Source organism: Daphnia magna, linkage group LG4, assembly GCF_020631705.1.
Source record: "Daphnia magna isolate NIES linkage group LG4, ASM2063170v1.1, whole genome shotgun sequence".
Classification (NCBI taxonomy): Eukaryota; Metazoa; Arthropoda; class Branchiopoda; order Diplostraca; family Daphniidae; genus Daphnia; species Daphnia magna.
Window position 1 is genome coordinate 9,373,310 of NC_059185.1, and position 23,266 is coordinate 9,396,575.

General features: G+C 43.3%; 1 protein-coding gene across 1 annotated transcript; it reads right to left on the bottom strand.

The window, feature by feature from the left end:
- Positions 1-10,359: 10,359 nt before the first annotated feature.
- LOC123471395 lies at positions 10,360-11,758 on the bottom strand. The gene is made up of 4 exons (XM_045172629.1): positions 11,524-11,758; positions 11,237-11,465; positions 11,087-11,195; positions 10,360-11,037 (listed from the first exon to the last, which is right to left on the bottom strand). Exons 1-4 carry the CDS (start codon positions 11,756-11,758, stop codon positions 10,360-10,362), a joined length of 1,251 nt encoding a protein of 416 aa, XP_045028564.1.
- Positions 11,759-23,266: the final 11,508 nt, after the last annotated feature.

Below are 23,266 nucleotides of genomic sequence, written 5' to 3' on the forward strand. Positions count from 1 at the left end.
TTTCCTGATGGTTCGAAACAAAAATTCTCCGCCTTTAAAGCTGGCGCTACTGTCATCACATTAGCCACTGAGAAAGAAGGGATTGTTACATCAGCGTTGGTAATCAATTTAACCGACCGTGTTGGGTGATCTGCCCGCTGCGATGTAATGCAGCGTAATGCCTTCGGCTCTCGATAATCGATTTGCACTTTGCCATACTCCTTCAGAAAATCATTGCCCAAAATCAAACCAATTCCGTCCATCCCAAATACCACCGCTTCACCAGTTGCTGTTCCCATTTTGTGGTTGATCGAAATGGTGGATGCTCCCATCAACGTTGCTTGTTCTCCATTAGCCATCACCACCCGCGGTCCGTCCCATGGACGCATCACGATTTGGGATGCCCGTAGCAGCTCCGGTGATATAACTGTCAGTGCCGCCCCTGTGTCGACGACTGCAATTACTTGCCGTGTTCCACAAGTGACTCCTTCTCTGATCAGCTTGCTGAAATCTAGTCTAAGGATAGGTTGCTCCTTTATCTCGTCCTGTGTTGATGAATCTGCAGTCGTCTCGGCTAGCTGGGACACGATGTTGATTGACGCGGGAGGACCCAACGGCCCTCTCTGTGGGTCAGGAGGACCTGAGTAGGGTCGTTGTCGGAAACGAGCCGATTGCGGATTTTCCCAACAATTCCGGGCCATGTGCCCCGTTCCATTACAACAGTAACATTTGAGTACTCCGTTATTGTTTCTGTAGATTCTCTCCGACTCTCCCCAAGTAACTGTCTTCTCGTTTCCTGGTCTCTTCGAAGGTGGAGTTGCTTGAATCTTCAAACTTTCTACCGCACCTTGCCGTTCTTTAATTACTTTCCATAATTCCGTATCAGCCGCAGTTGGAGCTGGTTTTGGAAGGGTCCGAATGAAATCAATTGGAACATCCACCACTCTGGTCGTCACCACCCCGAGCACCACATCCGGCCAGTTTCATCTATTGGCCAAGAGCTTGGCATCAGTAAATCGTTTCACCGCTTCCAAAAATTCTTCGCCTGTTTTGGGTTGTAACGGGTACAATTTTTCGACCAACGAGGGCCGTAATCCCCCCAAAAGGTAGTCGACTTTGGTGGCTTCCGCCATTGTTGGATCCACCACCCTACAAAGATCAATAACATCGTAATAGTAGTTAGTTTACGCTTCTTCGATACCTTGAACCCGGTTCCGCAAGCGTGTTTCCTGGAACAGCTTGTAGTTTTGTTGCTGAAATTCTTTCAAAAACAGTGTTCTGACTCCGGTTACTGCCGGAAGATCACGCAAAAGGTTTTCTACTTGAATCTTTATGCGTTAATCGAGTTAACGGCTTAGCTATTGAACCAAAATTTTTAATAAATTTTCTATAATATCCGGCAAATCCGAGAAATGATTTCACTTCGTCAACAGAAGTTGGCGTTTTATAATTCCCTATCTTATCAATTTTACCAGGATCGGGTTTAATACCGTCCGTTGAAATGACATGACCTAAATAATTTACGGAACGTTTCATAAACTGACATTTGTTAAGTTTCAATTTTAAATTTGCTTCTTTTAATAGGATAAAAATTTCTCTGATATCTCGTAAGTGATTTTCAAAAGTGTCTGAAAAAATTATGACATCATCCAAATATACTAATGCTTTACTTCCTAAAACGTCTGTTAGTACATAATTCATTAGTCGTTGAAAAGTGGCTGGTGCATTACACAAACCGAATGCCATTCTTTTAAATTCGTAAAGGTTATTTTTTACTACAAAAGTGGTTTTCTCGATATCTGGATCATGAACTTGAATTTGCCAATAGCCAGAAGCTAAATCAAGAGTTGTGATTTTTTCCATATAATTTATCTAAAGTTTCGTCAATTCTTGGCATGGGAAAAGAATCTTTTTTTGTAATACCTTTTAATTTCCCATAATCGACACAAAATCTTATTTTTCCATTCTTTTTAAATACCACGGGTGAAGCCCATGGGGACTGCGAATATCGAATTACATTTGCTTGAAGCATTTCTTGCACTTTGTCTTCTAATAATTTTTTTGGTTATTTGTTACTCTATATGGGCGTTGTCGAATGGGGCCTCGTCCTTATTAATTGTGTCGTCCTTAATTTGATCAATTGTGTGTTTAATAAGATTAGTATTCCCTAGTTCGGAATCTTTTGAAGCAAACAAGTCGTGAAAGTCATTTAATAATTTAGAGAGCGGTGCTTGAAATTCGGTGTCGACTTCTGAAATTACAAAAGGCTCAGTTATTTTGTTAGGCTTAGCTTCTCGTTGATCTAAAGCTATTTTTTCCATGACATGATGAATAATTTCAATTATGGCAAATTTGGTGTTTTTGGGATTTTGACTTTATTTAACGAATGGTTTTCAACTACAATATTATACGTTCCATCTCCCGATACTTTTCCGATAAATTCTTCAACATAAACTCCTGCCGGCAAATTTTCTACTGGTGTAAATATAAATTATGTGTTAGGGGAAACATACGCAAATGAACCCTTTAGCTGGCCTACAATTACGAGCGACGTCTGACGAGATAGCGTCGTCTTTTTGACCGTCGTAACTGCAATTTCCGGTACCCTAAAAACAGAAGATGAGCCTTGCCCATCTCTAGCTAGATAAATGCTTTTAGTTTCTCCATCAAGCTTAAATGCGTGTTTCTGAATTGCGTCCCATTTTTTTCCATATAATTTATCTAAAGTTTCGTCAATTCTTGGCATGGGAAAAGAATCTTTTTTTGTAATACCTTTTAATTTCCCATAATCGACACAAAATCTTATTTCTCCATTCTTTTTCTCTACTAATACCCCGGGTGAAGCCCATGGGGACTGCGAATATCGAATTACATTTGCTTGAAGCATTTCTTGCACTTTGTCTTCTAATAATTTTTTGGTTATTTGTTACTCTAAATGGACGTTGTCGAATGGGGCCTCGTCCTTATTAATTGTGTCGTCCTTAATTTTATCAATTGTGTGTTTAATAAGATTAGGATTCCCTAGTTCGGAATCTTTTGAAGCAAACAAGTCGTGAAAGTCATTTAATAATTTAGAGGGCGGTGCTTGAAATTCAGTGTCGACTTCTGAAATTACAAAAGGCTCAGTTATTTTGTTAGGCTTAGCTTCTCGTTGATCTAAAGCTATTTTTTCGATGACATGATGAATAATTTCAATTATAGCAAATTTGGTGTTTTTTGGGATTTTGACTTTATTGAACGAATGGTTTTCAACTACAATATTATACGTTCCATCTCCCGATACTTTTCCGATAAATTCTTCAATATAAACTCCTGCCGGCAAATTTTCTACTGGTGTAAATATAAATTTTGTGTTAGGGGAAACATACGCAAATGAACCCTTTAGCTGGCCTACAATTACGAGCGACGTCTGACGAGATAGCGTCGTCTTTTTGACCGTCGTAACTGCAATTTCCGGTACCCTAAAAACAGAAGATGAGCCTTGCCCATCTCTAGCTAGATAAATGCTTTTAGTTTCTCCATCAAGCTTAAATGCTTGTTTCTGAATTGCGTCCCATCCAAGGATACAATCTTCAGAAATACAATTTGTAATAATAAATTCCTGCTGTAAAATTGACTCCCCGTATCCAACGGGCAAAGTCACTTTTCCCCACGTATATAACTTTTTCTCCCCTACATCATATAAATCGAAATCAAGCTGACTGCAGATCACCTGACCTTTGGGGGGCAACTTATTAAATAATATCTCGTGAATAATACTTTTAGACGCGCCTGTAACAAATAATGCTTGTAACGGGACCTGGAAAATTTTTTACGGAATTCTTGGAGTTGATTCATTCGTAATGGTTGTTAATTTCGGGACTTGTCGGGATTTAAAATGAGGCTCTTCATCAACTGACCCGAAGCTACAGTTGATCCCTACTGGTTTCCCTGGTTTTGAGGGGAACCTGGTATGTTAGACCTATTGGTGCTTCTGAACTTAGGGCAATTATTAGATTTATGGCCGATGTCCCGGCAAGAATAACATATAGGAGGCTGAGCTTGTTCTTGTAGGTGACGTTGATAACTACGACAATTAGATTGCATGTGACCGCGATAGCCAAAAAAATTGCAAATTATCGACGGCTGTGTAGGCCTATTATTGGTATCGTTAGTTGATCTTGGAATTGATGGTGTAGCGTTTGTAGGCCTATTTTGTGCGTTTAAGAATTGTCGATTACCACTATTGTTGGGGAAGCACGGTGGAAATGGTCTACCATTACTATACTGGTCAACAGTACGCGTTTGAAAAGAAACTTGCTTCCTGTATGCTGCGTTTACCGGATAAGAGACGTCGTTTTTATTTAGTTGCACTTTTTTGACGGTTTGGATAAGCTCATTAAGTACGTCTTTAATTTCTTCGTTTTCTGTTTTCTTTTCCCCGACAGGTTTATCCCCGTGGCGAATATTGGCAACCGCCTAATTCAATTTGCTTAATTTCTTTTAATTTTGTACTGCTGGTGTCTTGTGACCCGTCTATGGATCGAATAAACTCCTTTTTTTCACGATCGGTTTCCAACGCTTCTAGCCTGAGGGCATACACGCGTGTTGCTGCAACCAGTTCGTTAAAATCTTTAAATTCCCTATATTTGACTTTTGCCTGCAATTTGGAATCTAATTTCCTCAATAAATTTTTGCATGAGAATAACTGCAAACGATTTTTCGGAATGACCTACAGGATACGTGCGTTTAAAAATTTGCTGTAGACGTAGCGAGTAATCAACAACTTTTTCACCTGGCTTACGTTTGGCTTTGTTAAACTTTTGAAGATGTAAATCAACATTTTCATCGCCATGAAAGTGGTTAAGCAATGCTTCTTTGATTGACTCATTATCATGCGGATGTTCCTTTAAAATTGCCTGGAGGACGGAAAAAGCTCTGTCCGTTTATTTATCACGTAACATCTGAATAGCTTTTCTTCTGACCATCCCGACCCCTCTACTATACTTTGAAATGATTCTAACCAAGAGTCAAAACGAGTAATAGGGCTTCCGGTGAAAGAAGGAAGTAATTGTAACCGGGAGAAAGTATGCTGGTTATTTTGAAAATCGTCCAAATCTCTGACTGTTGCTGCTCTGGTGGGGGAAGTACAGTAGGCCATGTTGTTGTTTGGAACTGGCATTCTAAATGTTAAATTTCCCTGTTGCGAAGTCTGAGACTGTGCTGGAACACTTCTCGTAGGCCATGGAGGTTCGCAACAACGTCTGCTGTCTACCTGGATCGTTGTTTCGGGGAAAGGTTGTGTCGATTTGTAGGCTGGTTGTGTGGTTGCCGAATAGGGCGGTGGACGGTGTGTCGTACTGGTATCGGTGGTTGAGTGGTTCTCGACAGCGGCGTAACTTGCTGTGGTGCCACGGGTTGCTGTGATATCTATCCCGTGGTATCCGGTGATAGCAGTTGTTTCAATTGGGTTTTGGTTTGGGAGAAGGTTTGTTTGATCTCCTCTGCGAGCTGTTCGTTGTTCGGTCTGCTGGCTCCTGGGAAATTGTCCAACTTCCTCAGCAGTAAGTTGATCTCGGGTGTCAGTGGTTCCAGTGGAGTCAGTAGTCGCAGCTCCCGTATGTATAGCATGAGGTTGCGAATGTCTGCCAGAAATATTTGTTGATAGGCCAACGATACCGTCTGCAAGCGAATGGATAGGTCTTCCACTTCTTGCGAAACATGGTAATATTGATCCTCTCTGTGTCTGTGTGTGGTCCCACAAATCAGGATTAATTCCAAGATAGCCTTATCTTTCTGCAAGTTGGTTATGCTGTGAAACCGTCCCAGCAGGAAGGTCAAGAACTGTCTCGCATACAACATGAAAATCGCTTTCAGCTCGGACGTCTATTGTTCCGTTGCTGTCGTCTTATTCGACTGTGCACTGAGTCTCACCTCCAGGATCGACGTCAAGTACTTCAGTAGGGTCGTTGGTTTTTTCCACACCGTCGATGGGTTCAGGTCGTCTTGATATAGCTTCGTCAGTCAGATGTCCTGTATCAGCCGAATTATCTGGGTCTGAACCTTCGGGTCGTTCGACTGGAAATCCGCTTCTCTCTCCTTCATGCTCTTGATCGCATGTATAAGGGACGAAAGCTTGCTCGCCTTGGTCTGGAATATCTTGTCGTGATTGTTCTTGACTTTGTTGAATAGGTGGCTCAGGCTCAGGTTCAAGTGATTTTCCATTCGGTGTGTTCCTCGTATGGAAGAAACCGAGAACTGTGCTTGCTAATGAACTAGTTTTGGTCGCTACTCTGGGAGGAGACTTAGCTGGTAAATACGTTCAGCGAATCTAGCGAAAAAGGAGGGTGATCGTTTTCCTGACGCAACCTCGGACGTAGCGCTTACTCTAGTTTTTCTGGAGGAAATTGTATCAAGCACCGCTACGGCTTTGTACGCAGCTTTCAATCGTAGTTTTCGTAACTGAGAACTATTTGGATGTACTTTGGGATTCAAAACTGGGGAAGCAGATCTACTAATTGCTTCGGCAGTGGTCTCCAAAGTCCTACCACTCTTAAGTGTATCTGGTGCAAACTGAGTTTCAGTGGCCAAGATATCAAAATCAAGGGATTGAGCTACGGTTTCCTGATCGGGTAGGGTAACAGTTATTTCGGGCCGAGAGTGCTTGTTTACAGGGGAATGTACAAGTTTATGCCCGCCAGTAACAACATCATCATTCATTGTGGTTGAGTTCCAAAAAGCGCTGCCACCATTAAGTAAAGCATCCTCCCTCTCGGTTGAATGACTTTACGGATTAAGACGAATGTATATTAACACGGAACTCGGAGGCATTTACCCGCAATGACGACGGTGTATTACTAGACTAGGCCATAAAATATAAGAGAGTAACACGCATAAGAATACGAGAACTAAAGGAAAACAAGGTGTAAATGGAGACAACATAAATTTATCTTACCGTAGTAGCGCGAGCGATACGGGTGAATTTAAAGACGAAAGTGAGACGAATGGAAATCCAGCTCAGATAGGCACTTACGGAAACAGGTAGGCGGAGGAAAACACTAAGGCAATTTAGGTGTCGAACTAGTGTGGTTGAAGGCAAGTGAACGTTTAGCGAGCTGCTAGTTGCCTGATCTTTCTTAGATTTTGGGTTCACCATGAAACCTCGCATCTCGTCAAAGTGGCGTGATGCTGTTGACGCGTCGCTATGTCGCGTGTGCAGCCAATCAGAAAGTGTTTGTTTAATGGCTTGATTGGCGTCGCACGTGCGACCAATCAAACGGATGTTTATTTAATGGCGTGATATGCATCGCACGTGTGACTAATCACGGAATTTTGTTTGGTGGCGTGATATGCGTCGCACGTGTGGGTCAGACAGCAGGTGTTCAATTGGGTCAACTTTAAGATGTCTATGACAAATGGTTACTATGTGAATTACAATATTCGAATAATATGCAAAAGAAGAGTAGATGCGAGAGAGTAAAATATAGACATAATTATATGCCAAGGGAGAGTAAACATAATATAATACGAATGTGGGTATCATAATTAAATGTATTTGTAGGCCTTCGTTACAATAGTCAACCCAGCACAAATAGTCCATTTGTACTCTCCCTTCAATGTCGTCAGCTTACGGTTAAACTCCTGACTTTTCAAATAAAAATTATCAAACATGACCGTAGTTACATTGCTCCAATCTTGCTTGTTAGCATTTACGAACGTCTCAGCATTGGCGCCAACATCTCAGCAAATCCATTCTGTGGCTGGGATGAGGTATCAGTACTAACATCAAGTGTGAGGTCAATTCTCTGCATTATGCAAATTATGATATTATTTGATTATATTTTTTGTAAAAATTTACGCTCGTACACTACGACCATTATTGGAGATTTTTAAGGATGGCTGATCAAAGTCGTATACGATGTTACGGGACCGTGCGGTTCAATGTTCGTTTTGACGGAACAGAGGTGGAGTTGAGGACCGTGTACTTTCTTTGGGATTCCGTAGGCCCGTTGATTCTGGGTGCAGACTGCCTCATCGAGTCAGGAGTATCTGTTCAAGCAGAAGGCGGTCATCTAAAAGAGCATCCACCATTAAGGAGCGACCCAAGATGAGCAGCCACGGATATCACGACTCAAAAAAAGCCCCTTCTCTACAATCACATCACTTTCCATGAAACCATAAGAGACATGAAGGATGAAATAAACCGCATGAGAGGGGAAATGAATAAGATCAACGCGCTACAATCCTATGGGGTAGAGTCTGAACGGACTGAACTCGAAACCGAAAAGGAGCAGTTACCGGAAGACCTGCCAGTTGTCCGAAAGAAGAAAAGAAAAATTAAACGAAAGTCGACTCAATTAACAGCAAACTCGAGTGATCCTACCAGTTCTGAGTGTGGAGAAACTATTCACGGATCGGACGAAGAACCTGGCCTTTTTTGTGCGTGCCCACAGATAAATTCAGTAACTTCTTGTGAATACGGACTCTTACTCGTATCAAAAGGCCGAGATTTCCCAGCTGGTACGATGGCCTACGTAATTGTCAAAACATTAGCATGTGATCAGGGTCTGATAGCCACCAACGCTACATTCAGTGCTGAGCCAGGACAGGAATGGGTTGTACCTTCGTGTGTTAACCACCGAAATAAGCGTGACACAAATGTGGTTAACTCAGTGGCCAAAAGGGCCACGCTGCGATGTATTTAACACGAACCCGAGGTACAAAAGACGAAAACGGGAACAACAGGTTGCGACTGCAGCCACGACGAAAACGAATGAGAAGGACCTCGTTGCCGCATCTCCCTCCGTCTTCGACTACGGCGGAAATGCAGATAAAAGGTTAAAACAAAAGAAGGGCGCTAACGCGAACATTTAGTTTTAGGTGAAAATGGGGTGGCGGAAGTGTAAGGTAGGGTAACCTATAGCAAAACCAAAGGGTATTAGTTTAGCCAAGGTCAGACAAGTTTAGACTTGTCTGCCGCTCGGCAATGACACGAACACACACACACACACACATACGCGTACATACAGACATACAAAAACAACAATTAAATTTACATTTATTACTAACGACTTCTGTCGTTAACAGCGGGGTCTGCTACTGATTAAAGAGAGACACAATTGTACATCAGTAACATCAGATACATTCAGATTCTAATAGGCATAATTTGGACACTGGGCGATGGTATTCTCCAGTAGAGGTCTTGACGAACACCGACCTGACGATTCCATCTGAACTGGGGATGATCCGAGTTACTCGACCAATAGGCCAATGTCATCTAGGAGAGTTCGTGGCCACCACAAGCACGGTATCGTCCACAGCCAAATTCTTCTTATCGAAAAGCCATTTTCGACGGTCAGTGAGTGTGGGGAGATATTCTTGAAGCCATGGGCGCCAAAAGTGTGTCGTCATGAATTGCATAACTTCCCAATGTTTTCGAGAATACAATTTCTCGTCCTCGATGACGTCGTCTTCGGTGTTAGGCGAGCGAGCTCTGGACTAACAAAAAATGATTAGGGGTAAGTTGTTCGGGATCTCTAGGGTCCACACTGACATAGGTCAGTGGACGTCCATTCAACAACGATTCAGCCTGAATCACGAAACCACGTAAAAGCTCTTCTAAGCGGACGTGATTCCACAATGGCTTCCAGAGCCACCTTTGTTGATTTTACGAGACTTTCCTAAACGATTCCGAAATGTGGCGCTAATGGTGTTGAAAAATGCCATTCGATTTCTTGTTTCACCATTTGACCAACGATGTTTTGCTCCTTGAGACGCTCGATGCCTTGTTGGATCGCCTTGTCCCAAGCAACAATTTGAGTTCCATTGTCGCTATACACGACTGACGGACGACCTCTTCGGGCGGTGAAGGAAGCAAAGGCGATCAAAAAAGACGACAAGTCGAGTGAGGCTGCAACTTCCTAGTGTACCGCTCTAGTGTTGAGACAGGTTATCAGCAAAACATATCGTTTTACTTTGCGACGATAAATGGTGGTGTTGCATGGGCCGAAATAGTCCAAACCCACATGAGTGAATGGACGTTGGAAAGGAATAAGACGATGACGCGGAAGTGGGGCCATTAAAGGAATGCAGGGAGTAGCTCTATGGCGTTTGCAAGTAAAGCACTTGTTCAGATACCTTTTGATAGCCACTCGTCCTTTAATGATCCAATATTGAGACCTAATTGAGCTGAGTAGTCTTTCTAGAGATGGATGAAACAGGAGATCATGCTCTCTCATGACGATTAAACGCGTGAGTGGATGATCGTGAGGCAGGGTTTTGGGATGCTTGATGTCGAACGAAAGAGGGGCGTAATTCAAGCGACCTCCTACTCGCAGTATTCCTTCTTCATCCAGAAATGGTGATAAAGTAATCAGCGTAGAACTCAATTTTAAAGGCCTTTTATTCTTTAAAGCCTCTATTTTTTTTGGAATATTTCTCCAATTGCGCAGATTTGATGCAATGATTAGCAGCGTGCTGAATGCATTTGACACCAATGCGTGATTTGACATGATCCAGCAATTTCAATTTCGAGTTGGAAATGAAACGAAGGATCCATGCAACAATTCGCATAACCACGTCATAGTTGGAATTTCGTTCCAAAAGGGAGATAAGCCTATTTTCTTCAGCGAGGCCGTAAACAAGCCCAATCCAGTTGGTGGCTGATACCTCTGGATCTTCAACAGAAGGTTCGGGAAGTTTAATGGTTATCGGCCAGGCGTTTTCTTCTTGCTGCCAGATGTCTTTGCCATTAACCCAACGGTAATTCCCCATCATCTCATCAGGGAAAAGTCCTCTGCTGCACTCATCAGCTAGATTTTCGATACCTGTGACATGTCTCGATTCAGTTGGTTGAGAATGCTCTAAGATTTCGGATATTCGATTTGCGACGAACGTCTGAAAGCGACATGTCTTTGAGGCTATCCACTGAACGACCGTTTTAGAGTCAGACAAATAGATGATTTGATTGATGGGAATACGAAGGGTTGATTGGACGAACTTCACAAGGCGTAGTGCCACAACTGCTCCTTGGAGTTCTAATTTCGGAACGGTCAGCGGACGAAGGGGTGCCACCCGGGACTTAATTTAAGACGACGATATTGTTGCGATAGGTTACTCGTAGATATACCAGAGAGCCGAACCCAACGGTAAATGCATCGCAAAAGGCATGCAGCTGAATGTCTTGGATGTCACTAGACGAAGTTAGAGCTCGCGGGATCTTGAACGCTTCGAGCTGGCTAAGATTAGTAGTCTACTTGTTTCACTGGTGTTGAATTACTTCGGAACTTGTTCATCCAAGTCAACACCGACAAGCCAAAATTCTTGCAGAATTCTTTTGGCGCTAAGGATCACTGGTGATAAAAACCCCAGTGGGTCATACAAGGTAGACACAGCCCTCAAGATCCGACGCTTAGTACTCGCTTTGACATCGGTTTTAACATCAAAGATGAAGCTGTCACTTTCGCTGTCATATAAAACACCTAAGGTTCTCTCCGTGGGCAAATCTTCTAGATCCAAATTCAGGCGAGGCTGATTACGATCACCTTCTAGTACACGTGACAATACCCGGCCATTGGTTCAGATGGAATCCTCCTTTTTTTAGCAATGCTGTAGAGTCTTTGACCGCTCGACTAGCCTCCTCTTCGGTGTAAAAGGAATCCAGAAGGTTATCTACATAGAAGTTCTTGTAGACTCGTTCAGCGGCTTCAGAAAATTCTTCGTGATGTAGGTCAGCAATATGTCGGAGCACTTGAGAGCAGAGGAAAGGGGATGATACCGATCCAAAGATTTGTCGCTGCATGTCATATACGGTGGGTTTTTTTTCGAGAGCCAGGTGGACGCCATAGAAATGGTAGAGCAGAACGGTCTTCTTTCTTCACGCCCATTTGAAGAAACATTTGTTGAATATCCCCAGATAGGGACACCGACTTTTCTCTGAAGAGTAGAAGGGTAGCACCTATGCCATTGATGATATTGGGACCCTTTAACAATACTTCGTTGAGTGCAACTCCTTGAAACTGTGCCGAAGCGTCGAAGACCACCCTAACCTTTTCGGGTTTCGAGGATTTACGACTCCATGATGGGGAAGGTACCAATTTCTCCCAAAGGTGCCCTTCAATTCACTTTCTTTGAGAGGCCACGCAAATCCCTTTGCCACATAGTCATCGACTACGGCTTTGTATCTCTCAGCAAAATTAGAATTGTGCACGAATTTGTTTTCGATAGAGAAAAGTCGACGCAATGCACTATTGTAATTGTCGGATAATGTCGGATATGCACCGCTGTATTTGCCTCTTTTTTTCTATCTTACAATTGTTTTATCGTGGCTGTTGTTGAAGTTGTTGGATAACTTTTTGATTTTTCCTTATTATACTTGTATTCTTATTCAACTAATTCTTTCCAGCTGAGAATAAATGCGGCTCTCGTTTTTATTTCAGAGTCAGGATTTGTTATATCATGGGTTTTCTAATTTGGGTTTACTGGTGGTGAAGTTTCGTTAGTTAAGTCTGGGTAAATGGAGTCGGTCCTGAGAGTAGTCTGTGGTAAAAAAGATTTCTGCATTGGCTTACCGTGGTGGATTTTGTTGACCGACGCAAGTAGAAAAAAAATTATTGGCACTTTATCCTCCCGATTCAATTTTATTGTCTACTGTTTCGAAGTCTTTTTATACCGGTGACAGAATCTTTTATTTCAATTTCGAGTCTCGTTGGGACCTCCAATTGGAAGATTTGCCAGGCGTGTATTTATTGACTTCTACAATAGCAATACAATCAAACCAAGAAGCATGACACTACTCTAACTATTGTTGCGAATAACATTTCTTTTATACAGAATTGCAAGTGGCACATTGGGTGTGGCTTAGATGGCGGTGGCGTGTGGTCACTTGGTCATGTGGGCGTTTCCTTGGTGTACACCTTGCGTACACTCAATGTCCGTGCAGATTTTCCATCTTCTGTAAAGCGTAAATAATGCAGTTGGCTCGTTACACTCTCATCCGCAGCTTCCTCTCCGTTTGCCGCTTCAGATTTACCGCCACAAATTGCTTGAGGTACAGCGTCTTGAGCGCTCGCACCTCTCTGTAGTGCTCCGGTTCGTCATCCGTCGCTGCTACGCGTGCCCCGGAGCTTTTCGGCCTTGTAGTGGGACATTGGGCGGTCCGCCATGTTCTCCTCTTCTTCCAAAAACGGATCCCAATCTAGCTCGGGATCCTCCAGAAACTGTCAGCTCGGGGATCCTCCGACAGATGGCTACTATCGGTACCTGACGAACGTATGATGACCCCAGTTGTATCAGCTTCCACGCCTGCTGCGCTTTTTTCGCCGGTCTCGTCTTCCGCTTGTGCCGACACCTTACACACTTTCTGGCTCACGGTCACTAACCCCTGCGTTCCAAGCAAATTTGGGTCACCCGTCCGCTTCCACTGCGACAGCGGTTCTTGATCCCGATCAATTAGCCGCTCTTCCTGTCGCTCTACGTCCCCCGCCCTGGTCCATACGTTCACCTTTCGTCCGTTCCCTTCCTCATGAGCCCCCTTACACTGCTTACGTGCAGCCCTCGGCTCGTAAGTCCCCTCCGACACGGCACTTCCCGCTCCTGGATTTCTATAATCCTGGCCGCTCCATGCTTCCTCAAATTCCTCGCCTTGTAGCTCGGAATCCGACCGTAATTGTGCCGGATCTTGAACTTCCCTTGGTAGGGACACTTCACTAGGCAAACACGCAACCCTCAAACCCTGAAGTGAGCTCACTTGCCTCTCCAGGCGGGCCTCTTGAACGGCTCTTTACCCGCGCTGATGCTGCGTCTACTGCCTTCAATTGCGATCGCCCCAGAGGTGTAGCTGCCCTCACACCCGAGTAATAAGTGTGAATTTTCTTGGCCGCTTCCTCTGCTGCCCGCCTTCGGCTTTTTTCCCCGCGTCTGCTATGGCACTTCTCCCATGTGACATTCACTCGAGGATCCTCTGCGATCCCACTATCAACTCCACGCTTCCTCAGACCGTTACTGTGGTCTCGTGCCTGGCAATAAATTGGCGAGTCTGCCTTCCAGAGACCCCTCCCAGCAAACGCCTACCCGAGTCAAACGTGTCTTTGATTAGTTACAAAACAGGAGCATCTCCACCATGTAACAGATTAATTGGGTGTATTACTCGTAGGCAGGTTACACAATACATAGCAGTACACGACAGCACTAAACAGCACTAACAACACTACAGCTACACAGAATCACTACACTGGACTGCCCCTCTGGCCGGCCATAGACCGGCTTTTAAGGCCTCTGACATACGGCCAGAGCGGCAAAGTCCATTGACCATTGCACATTTAAGGCCACTCAGCATCCGGGGCTGAGCGAAAAAAAAACATTTGTGCTACAATAGAGACCATAATGTTGCGGCTGGAAGGCCCCATAAAGTCTCGTTCGTAAACAGTCCGTCCCAGGCACAGCCACCACCCCCGGTGATGCTGCCACTGCCGGTGTATCCCGCCACACCACCGGGGCTCCCGAGTAGAGAAACCATTTATTAGCTGCCCCATCCAGCTGCACCCAAAAATTCTCGGCCATCTCAGCTGGTCCCCAGCGGTTATACAGAGCCGTACTCTCATAACGTTCTAGCCAATCCGATGCATCCTCATCCTTCCTCCCGTAGAAGATCGGAGGAGACCAGTACTTCAGTTGGGGGCAGGTGGTCGTTGGGCCATAACTACTGGTGACACGGCCCGAGAAACCACTGAACTGCCTGACGGCTCACACGCAAGCAAAACTTCGTCTAACGAATCTGCAAGTGATGACTCTCCTGAGGATATGGGTCAGCTTCTCCAACTGTGCCAATCCGAGCCCTTCCGACCGGTGCCCTCTTCCGCATCGATGGTCACCCTGAGCCCTACCGCGTCCTCTCGTAGGGCGCCGGAATCCCACAAAAGTGACTCAGTCTGGTAGGCCCCCTCTATCCCCGCTTCCACCAAGTTAAGCCTACTCTCGGCATTACTACCTAGAAGAGGCGGATAGGTAGCGGATCGCTCTCTTGCGCCCGCCTCTTCTCCCGTGTCGTCTGGATCCACAACCGTGTTTTCCCCTAGACCGCTGTCTCTCGGCCTCCGCTGTAGCAAGAAATTCCGATAATTGCACTTCAGGTTCGCCCTCTCTCCCTCTCTCCCGACCAGATTCCCTGATTCAACTCCGAGGCTCTGGGTGGGGTGACTGATCGCTAGAGAGATTTGCGTCTCAGTACTAAAACAAACTTTGGTCGAAACTTCCGGTTCTCTTACTTGAGTTGTGGACGTTCATACGAGTAAGAAGCTGGTCAGGCCTGTGGTCCTATACCCAAGCAAAATAAGGTACCATTACCCGCTGGTCACACCTTCCAAGGACCTCTCAACAGCACCTGCCTCCTAGTTTCTTACTCTCTCACTTTGTCCCCTCACAACTCAAAATCAAGCCCAATGATCTTACCTTATTTTACCAGGAAGGTCAACCCTGCATCTCCACCATGTAACGAGTTATCGCCGATGGGTTCGGTGTTTTTCTGGATCTCTACAACACGCAAGCACTACACAAAGTAAACACAACTGTTCTATTAAACTACTGGCCACGAAGGTCTACACTACAGTCCCATTTATAGTCTTCCAGGCGTAGGAAAGAGTCAGTTGGCAAATCCGTTGTATCAGAAATCGAATGACGCTCGAATGATACTTCCGTCAGTCGTTTGTCTATCCGTTACAGCTATAACGGATGGCGAGAATGATGGGTGAACGCTACAATATATCTATTTTTAGCGATGGCAGTTTAAGGCCATTTGGGGCGGCTTTTGACAAATCGTAAAAGTTTCTATTTATAACGGGCGTGCCTAGACTTGTTCTCTCCGTTTGTTATATTTTCTAGAAATTCTAAGAACTAGGTCAACTAGTAGAGTATCAAGTTATGTAGAGTTTAAGAAATAAGGCCTTAGTCTAATTAAGCAAAAAAAGGGCAAGAAGAGGCTTCACTTGGCGTTTCGTTTCACTCAGACCATTTGCCACACTGAACGGGAGAACTTTAAAATGATAAAGTCTGTTTGCCGTCACAAATGCAGTGTTTTCACGATCTTCTTCGCGAAAAGGAAGTTGGTAGTATCTCGATTGAAGGTCCATAATGGAGAAAAACTCTGCTCCTTGAAGCTTGCATAAAAAATCTGTAATTCGAGATAGAGGATAAACATTCCTTATAGTTACTTCATTTAATCCCCTATAATCTATACAAAACCGCCACGACCCATCAGGTTTTAAAATGAGAACTACCGCAGCTGACCATGGGCTATTTGATAGTTCGATCAGATCAGCGTCTAACATATCCCGTACTTGAGTTTGAATAATTTAATGCGCCTTCCACGCACTTGGGTAAGGTTTTTGTTGCACCGGTTTGGCTCCGTCTTTAATGTGAATGGAATATTCTGCCATTTTGCAACACCCGACGTCTTTGATATCAATTGCAAAACAGGGAATATGCTTGTGCAGAACTGTTGTTACGGCGGTTCTGTCTTTACCGTCTAATTCCTTCTTTATTGCTTGATCAATATCTGAGAAAAGTTGTCATTTGGTCCTTGTGTAAAGGAGTACACGACGTTGTCATGTTGTCTCCAATACGGAAAAGTTTTATGCAGCGTATTTACTAACAATGTCTTGTATACTTAGCAAGCATAAAACAACACGCACGCATTAAATAAAAAGCCGTGTATTATAAACCGATGTGCAACAGGTACCCTAGAATAATCAGACAAGCTCGTAAATTAAGGAAAGAAGACTCATGACTCTAAAAGGTTACCAATGGGTACTAACTTCAAGGCATAGACGTAATAAAGAAAGAGTCAAACAGCTACTTAGTGATTACTTAAAGGGTACTTATTCTGCGGCTTGCAAGAGTTACGGTAGCGGGCACGGCGGGAGAGCGGCAGAGGCCTAAGTTGGCACACGGAACAGGCAGAGTAGATCTGACTGACTTTTGGGAGTTTGCGGTGGCTTTTTATATGTTAGTCATCATCCCGTGGGGGACATACGGGACAATGTTAAGGTATAGGCGGACAAAATCGGGCGGTATTGGGTGATTTTAAACGTCACGAAGAGGTATAGGCGGACAAATTCGAGTGGTATCGGGCGAATTTGGACGATTGTTAAAAATAGGCCGGGCAGTTTCGGGCCGTTTCGGGCAATTTCCAACAGACAAAAATATATCTATTTTTAGCCACGGCAGGTAAAGGCCGTTTTGGGCGGCTTTTGACAATTCGTAAAAGTTTCTATTTATAATGGGCTTGCCGAGGCTTGTTCTCTCCGTTTGTTATATTTTCTAGAAAGTCTAATAACTAGGTCAACTAGTGGTGTATCAAGTTAAGGAGAGTTTAAAAAATAAGGTCTTATTCTAATTAAGCAAAAAAAGGGCAAGAAGAGGCTTCGCTTGGCGTTTCGTTACACTTGTGGTAATTCGTAGTGTAACGAAGGGATTTTTTTCGACCCGTTCTTGAGATCACAAGGAATGATGTTGGTTGTGTAGGTTTGAATGGTGCCCACTGCAGTACCTTTTTCAATCCAAACTTTCCCAAACGAGAGATTTGCTATAGGAACAGAGACACTATCTCCGGTGAATAAAGCGTATCCCAACTTAAGAGATTTGAACGTCATTAGTTTAGTTGATGGTGTGAACAGTAGGGTTCCGGAGCTATTAGAGGGTTCTATTGGTACCTGTACTACAGAAAATGCCAGAATGTGAAGACCTTCCGTTATCCGATCTCTTGATGTTTTACCAGAGTCCGACGTTTGAGGTTTGATTACGTTTAGTGGTCATTCTCCCACCATTAACAAGGTTCGGGAATCCTGATAGTCAAAATGTATTTTTCCAAACGGCTTCAAGAAGTCATTTCCTAAAAGTAAGTCGATCCCTTTATTTGCATGATGACAGCTTTTCCGTTTGCCACTTTGGAATGTACTGGAACTGAGATATTGGCTACACCCAACGGCATTGCCACTGTTTCATTTGCCAATATAATATTTTGTCCCGTCTACTTTTCCAGGCTGAATTTTATGCAGGGTAACAATTTTGGAGAGATAACTGTGATTACTCCTCCAGTATCCACACCGCGTTTACTGTCATTTCTCCGCCACATACCGTTTCAGATATTAGTTTGGATGTGTCTAATAGCAAACAGGGTAGTTGGGATTCTATTTGTTTGCTAGTGTTGTGCAGTTGAGAATTATCGAGATTAAGGTTATTAATCTCCATTGATTTAATTGGGGTTCCTTAATAGACTATTGTGGAGGTGACAGGGAAGAGAATTCCGGTTGATAGGTAGGTTGTTGTCCGTGGTGTACTTCAGACCAAGCTCCATTGTTAATGTAATTGACGGGGTACCTTGTCGGGGTTTGGCCCAACACCGTGCGTGGAGTTGAATTTTGTCATCCCGGTGGTGGTTTACCTTTAGAAAATGGAGATTATGGGTTTATAAAGCAGTTTATAGCATAATGACCCAGTTTGGCGCAGTGATTACACACCGGTTTACCATTTATAACCCGATTCGTATTTTCAGGAACATTCCAACTGAATGTACGTTGGTTTTTACGTTTGATGTATTTCTATTGTTCTTTTAGTTCAGTGAGAGAGTCCTGGAAACCCATTATGATTTTACCTTAATCCAAATTGGTTTTCTAATCCGATTCCTTTGGTTCCTGACGTACCACTGCAATGTGAGGCGATGTAGCTGGAATCCTCTCATAGCATGTGCGTTTATCCAGTAATAACGATGTTTCCATTTGCACGTAAATATTTCCAAAAATTCCGTAGAAGTAGTTGGTTGTCTCGGGTAAATCATTTTTACCAAGGACTTTTTTAATCCATTTTATAAATGTTCCAATTGCTGGGCTTGCGTCATTGCGGGGTTTACTAAATGACGCATGTAGTATGAAGCTGCGTTTTCGTCAGGTCCTTGCATCCACTGTCGTAAGAGTGTTTCCTGGACTAACGCAAAATTTTTTTGTTTGAATTCTTGAAGAAAGATAGTCCGTAGGCCTTGAGTTGCGGGGACTGCTGCGACTCCTTGTGCGGCTTCCTGTGCAGGTTGATCTCTCGAAGTTTCTGAAATATTGGAGAATAAAATCATTTGCGTGCCGTTCCTTCCAAGTACATTACGAAATTGCTTCGTAACTCATCATCGCCCCAACGATTGTATATTGGCCCGTCAACTCATACCGGTCCAGCCAGTCCACTGCGTTTTTCCCCGGTTTTTCACTAAAACGGCAACTAACGATAAACACTAAACGATAAACTTATGAATCAGGGCTGCCATGTCTGGCCCTCTGTTGTCGTGTGGAATATTGTTTACGTTATCGCCACTGTCGTCGGAGTTTGACGAGCTGGAGTCGGAAGAGGCGGACAATGGATTTTGACCTTTGGGGATCGTAGCTGGCCTGACTGTTTCTACGCTTATACTAGACTGGAGTGGTATTTGATCTTCGAAAATTATGGGAATGGGGATGGGATGAAGCCTTCAACTGGGTTCTCTCGCAAAACTTGGTCGTCTCCTATCTTAGATGTGTTTCATTACCCCTTGGGCACGATTGGAAGAAACCTTATTTTCTTTAAATGGTTTACAATATTACAGGCCAGAAAATAAGTGGATTTTCACTCAGTTCATTTCTAAAAACGCAAATCTATTTAAGGGGGCTGATTCCAATAATTTTGTATGAGACGCAATTCCAAAAAGTTCGTCTCAAGAAAAATTTTTTTTTTTTTTTGCATAAAAATTGAGTTTACAAAGAGAGAGGCGATTAGGAAAACAAATAAAACCTGATTTCTCCTTGCAATGCAAACAATTTAAGGACCACTGGTGGTGCATGTTGCATGTCCCACCAGGCTACTAATACTCCTGCAGCTAGTCATTTTAGTCTCATAGAAGAAATGTAGGAGTATTAGTAACCTGGTGGGACATGCAACATGCGCCACCAGTGGTCGAAAAATACAGCTATAGTCGTTCTACAAATATAGTGCGGTGGCGCTGCTATATTTGTTATGAATGTGGGAAAAAGACTTAGTAGGGATAACAAAGCTATGGATAATCATACAAGGAGAGTGGTAAATAGTGGGACTTTCAAAAAATTTCAAAAGATTTGTTCGCGTACGAATTTCTTAGAGAAGTGGGAGTTGTTAAATTCAAATAAAATATACAGTACCCACCAACCGATTAAGAACAACCCATTCATTTTGCGTGCTTTCTTATGGCGCTACGTGTCTGACAAAATTGTAATAAATTTTTTATGGCTAAAGATAGATATTTTCTTCTTTTTTTCCCGATGAGGAGACCAAATGATCTACAAAATATGTGTGCTTCACATTTTTTAGGACTTACCCCACATCCCTACACCCTCGTTCATAGATTAAGTACACGCGTATTTCCCTTCATAAGCGTAGTGTTAAAACCGGCTTTTCAAAAATAGAAAATTAATAGTTAGATTAGCGCTGAAATATTTTTTAAAAGATGTTGCGTCACTTAATGAATAGAACCGTGAATAATTTTTTTTGAAAAAAAAATTTTTTCAGCTCCCTTTCCTATCCCTTGAAGTTTACATCCTTCAAAAATTAGGGGCGAAAATCCTAACTTCTCCTCCAGTCACTAGGGGCGCCAGCGTGCTGTTCTGAAAAAGAAACAAAAAATTCAATAGCGGGATTTTGAATGAAAAAGCCAGACACGTCTTTGATGAATCTTTCTAATAACAGTCCAATGAATAAGTAGACCTTGGGAATCTCACCCATACCTTCGTTTTTCATTCTTCAAAAATTGTCGAAAATTTTCGACCACCAGTGAAACGTTGCTATTTTTCTCCCCTTTGTTCTCATCCCCTAATTTGTAACGATAGAAAGCCTTAGGCCCTTTCATCAACGTCCGTTTTCTAACGATTGGAGCATGGTGACTTGTTCCGTTGTTCGTCACTCGTTCGTCCCTCTTTCTTGAGTGTGGTCGTGACCACAGCTCTTGTCATCAGAAAGCACTTTTCAACCTTGAAAACACAACGTAGGAAACTCAGTGCCCATCAAAGTGTGGTCTTAATTCTTCCACTAAATTCCGACATTGGTGCCGTAACCAGGATTGACTTCAAAAAGTCAAATCTAGGAATCTGAGTTGTCTCGTCAGATTTCGATCCCTCTCTTTTGGAAAAAGTGTTAGATATCCCATCTCAAACTCAGTTAGACGTTCATCTCACATTGTTTTCGCTAGTAGAATCCCCTCCCGATGCGGGGAATTTCAGCCGATATTCTCGGATTCCATTAGTCGCGTGTATCACGAGTCAACACCACGTGATACCATCCAACTTCCCTATCTGCTCGATACTCGCCATCCGGCTCGAAATTTCAAAACTGCCTTGACGTCGCAATAGCAAAATCAGCCGAGCTGTACAGGCAGCCGAGCACGAACAAAGACGATTACAACGCAGCGTAGAAAGACTAGCGAGGCGAAGAGAAAGAACAGTAGTCTATAAGGAAAGAGATCAGGACACACTTAAAAAAACTATTCAGGAAGTAAAAAGAATTGCCCGAGATCTCTTGGCACAAAAGAACGTGTTGACGGAAGCCACCATCGAGGAAGATATTCTGATCATTCAGGAGGGAGACGAGGAGGACATTGCACAAAGATAAATTGCTCGCCTAGGGATTGGTCAAAGGTCTTCAGACTGTTTGGGCCATCCAGATTGGGCTGTTATCATCGTTTTTGTTGCAATTTCTTACCAATCCTTGTCCCCGAAAGCTTAGTGTGATAGTTCTATCTTCGTAATGTCGCAACAAACCCTCATCAGAAAACGTGCTGGGAATCGGGGAGCAGTTACCAGACTGCTACCCAAGATCCAACAAATCATCGACGATGCTACCTTGGCAAGAGATAACAAGTTTTACGAACTGGAAAAGAAACTTCTGGATCTACACAACAAGATCAAGAAAATTGAAATATTGGAAGTTGAGATAGCGGACATTGTCGACGCAGGGGATTTGGAGGATGAAATTAGCAATGCAGACAGGTATAATTCATCAGTTTACGACTCTCGAGATGCAGCAGAATTTATTTTATTCAAACTGAAAAAAGAAGAGTCAGATTCTATTCAAGTGGCGGCCGTTATTATAACCGCTGCCTCTAACCCTGTAGCACAAGTTCCCGCTATTAATGTTTCGACGTCAGTTGACCATAGCCATCTGCCTAAATTGGATTTCCCTGAGTTCAATGGTTCTGTACTACTATGGAACGCGTTTTGGGATGTTTTTGAAGTGGAAGTACATAAAAAGGCCAAGTATTCTGATGCTTCGAAGTTAAATTTTCTGAATTCTCGTCTAACCGGAGAAGCCAAAACACTGCTCGTGGGACTGACGCCAAACAATCAGAATTTTCCAGTAGCCTTTGCATTATTAAAGGATCACTGTGGTCAACCGCAAAAGATTATTATGGTTCACATGAGAACTCTAGTTTCTTTAACAAAACCAGAGTCTGACCGTTACAGTTTACGAAAATTTCTGGATAATCTGGAATCCCACATACGTGGATTGGATGCGCTTGGTAAAGGTGTCGACACTTATGGCGATCTGCTTGTGTGCATTTTGCTCGACAAGCTATCGTTTCCCTTGCGACATACTCTTGCTAGGCAGCATGGTGCCGTCGAATGGACGCTGGATGATCTACGCAAAGCGCTTCGGCAAGAGATCGAAATACTCGAAGATGGCGTGGAACATTCTTTCACCAAGCAAAAGAAAACCAATGTAATGTTTGCAGGATCAACTACCTATAAGGAAAACACCCCAAAAAGACACTGCACGTATTGTACGGGAGATTACTGGCCAGCTAATTGTAAAGAGACCGTCACCACCGAAGAAAGCATGGTCTATAAATTGGAGGTCTACGGACTGTCGTCTGCTCCAGATTTTGTCTGCTATTTTTTGAAACTAAAATCCGGGCATCCGGTAGAGGCACTGACTGTCCGCATCAGTCATAACAATTCATTGTTAGGACATGGTTAGGACCTGGTGCATCATTTGGAAAAGTAAGTTTTTGGTTTTTAATTATTTTCTGACAAGTCTACAAGTTAACTTTGTTGTGTGAAATGTGTTAACATGTTTATTATGGACTTTCAGGACCAGCACAATGCCAAATCGTTGCTTTGTGTCCAATTGCAAGACTGGTTATCCAAGCAACAAACCAGCTTCTACACTATCATTGTTCGCACCACCCAAGGATAAAGCTCTCTTCAAACAATGGGAGCAATACATTCCTCGTAAGGATATAAAGCTAAAACCATCATCAAGGAGTGTGTTC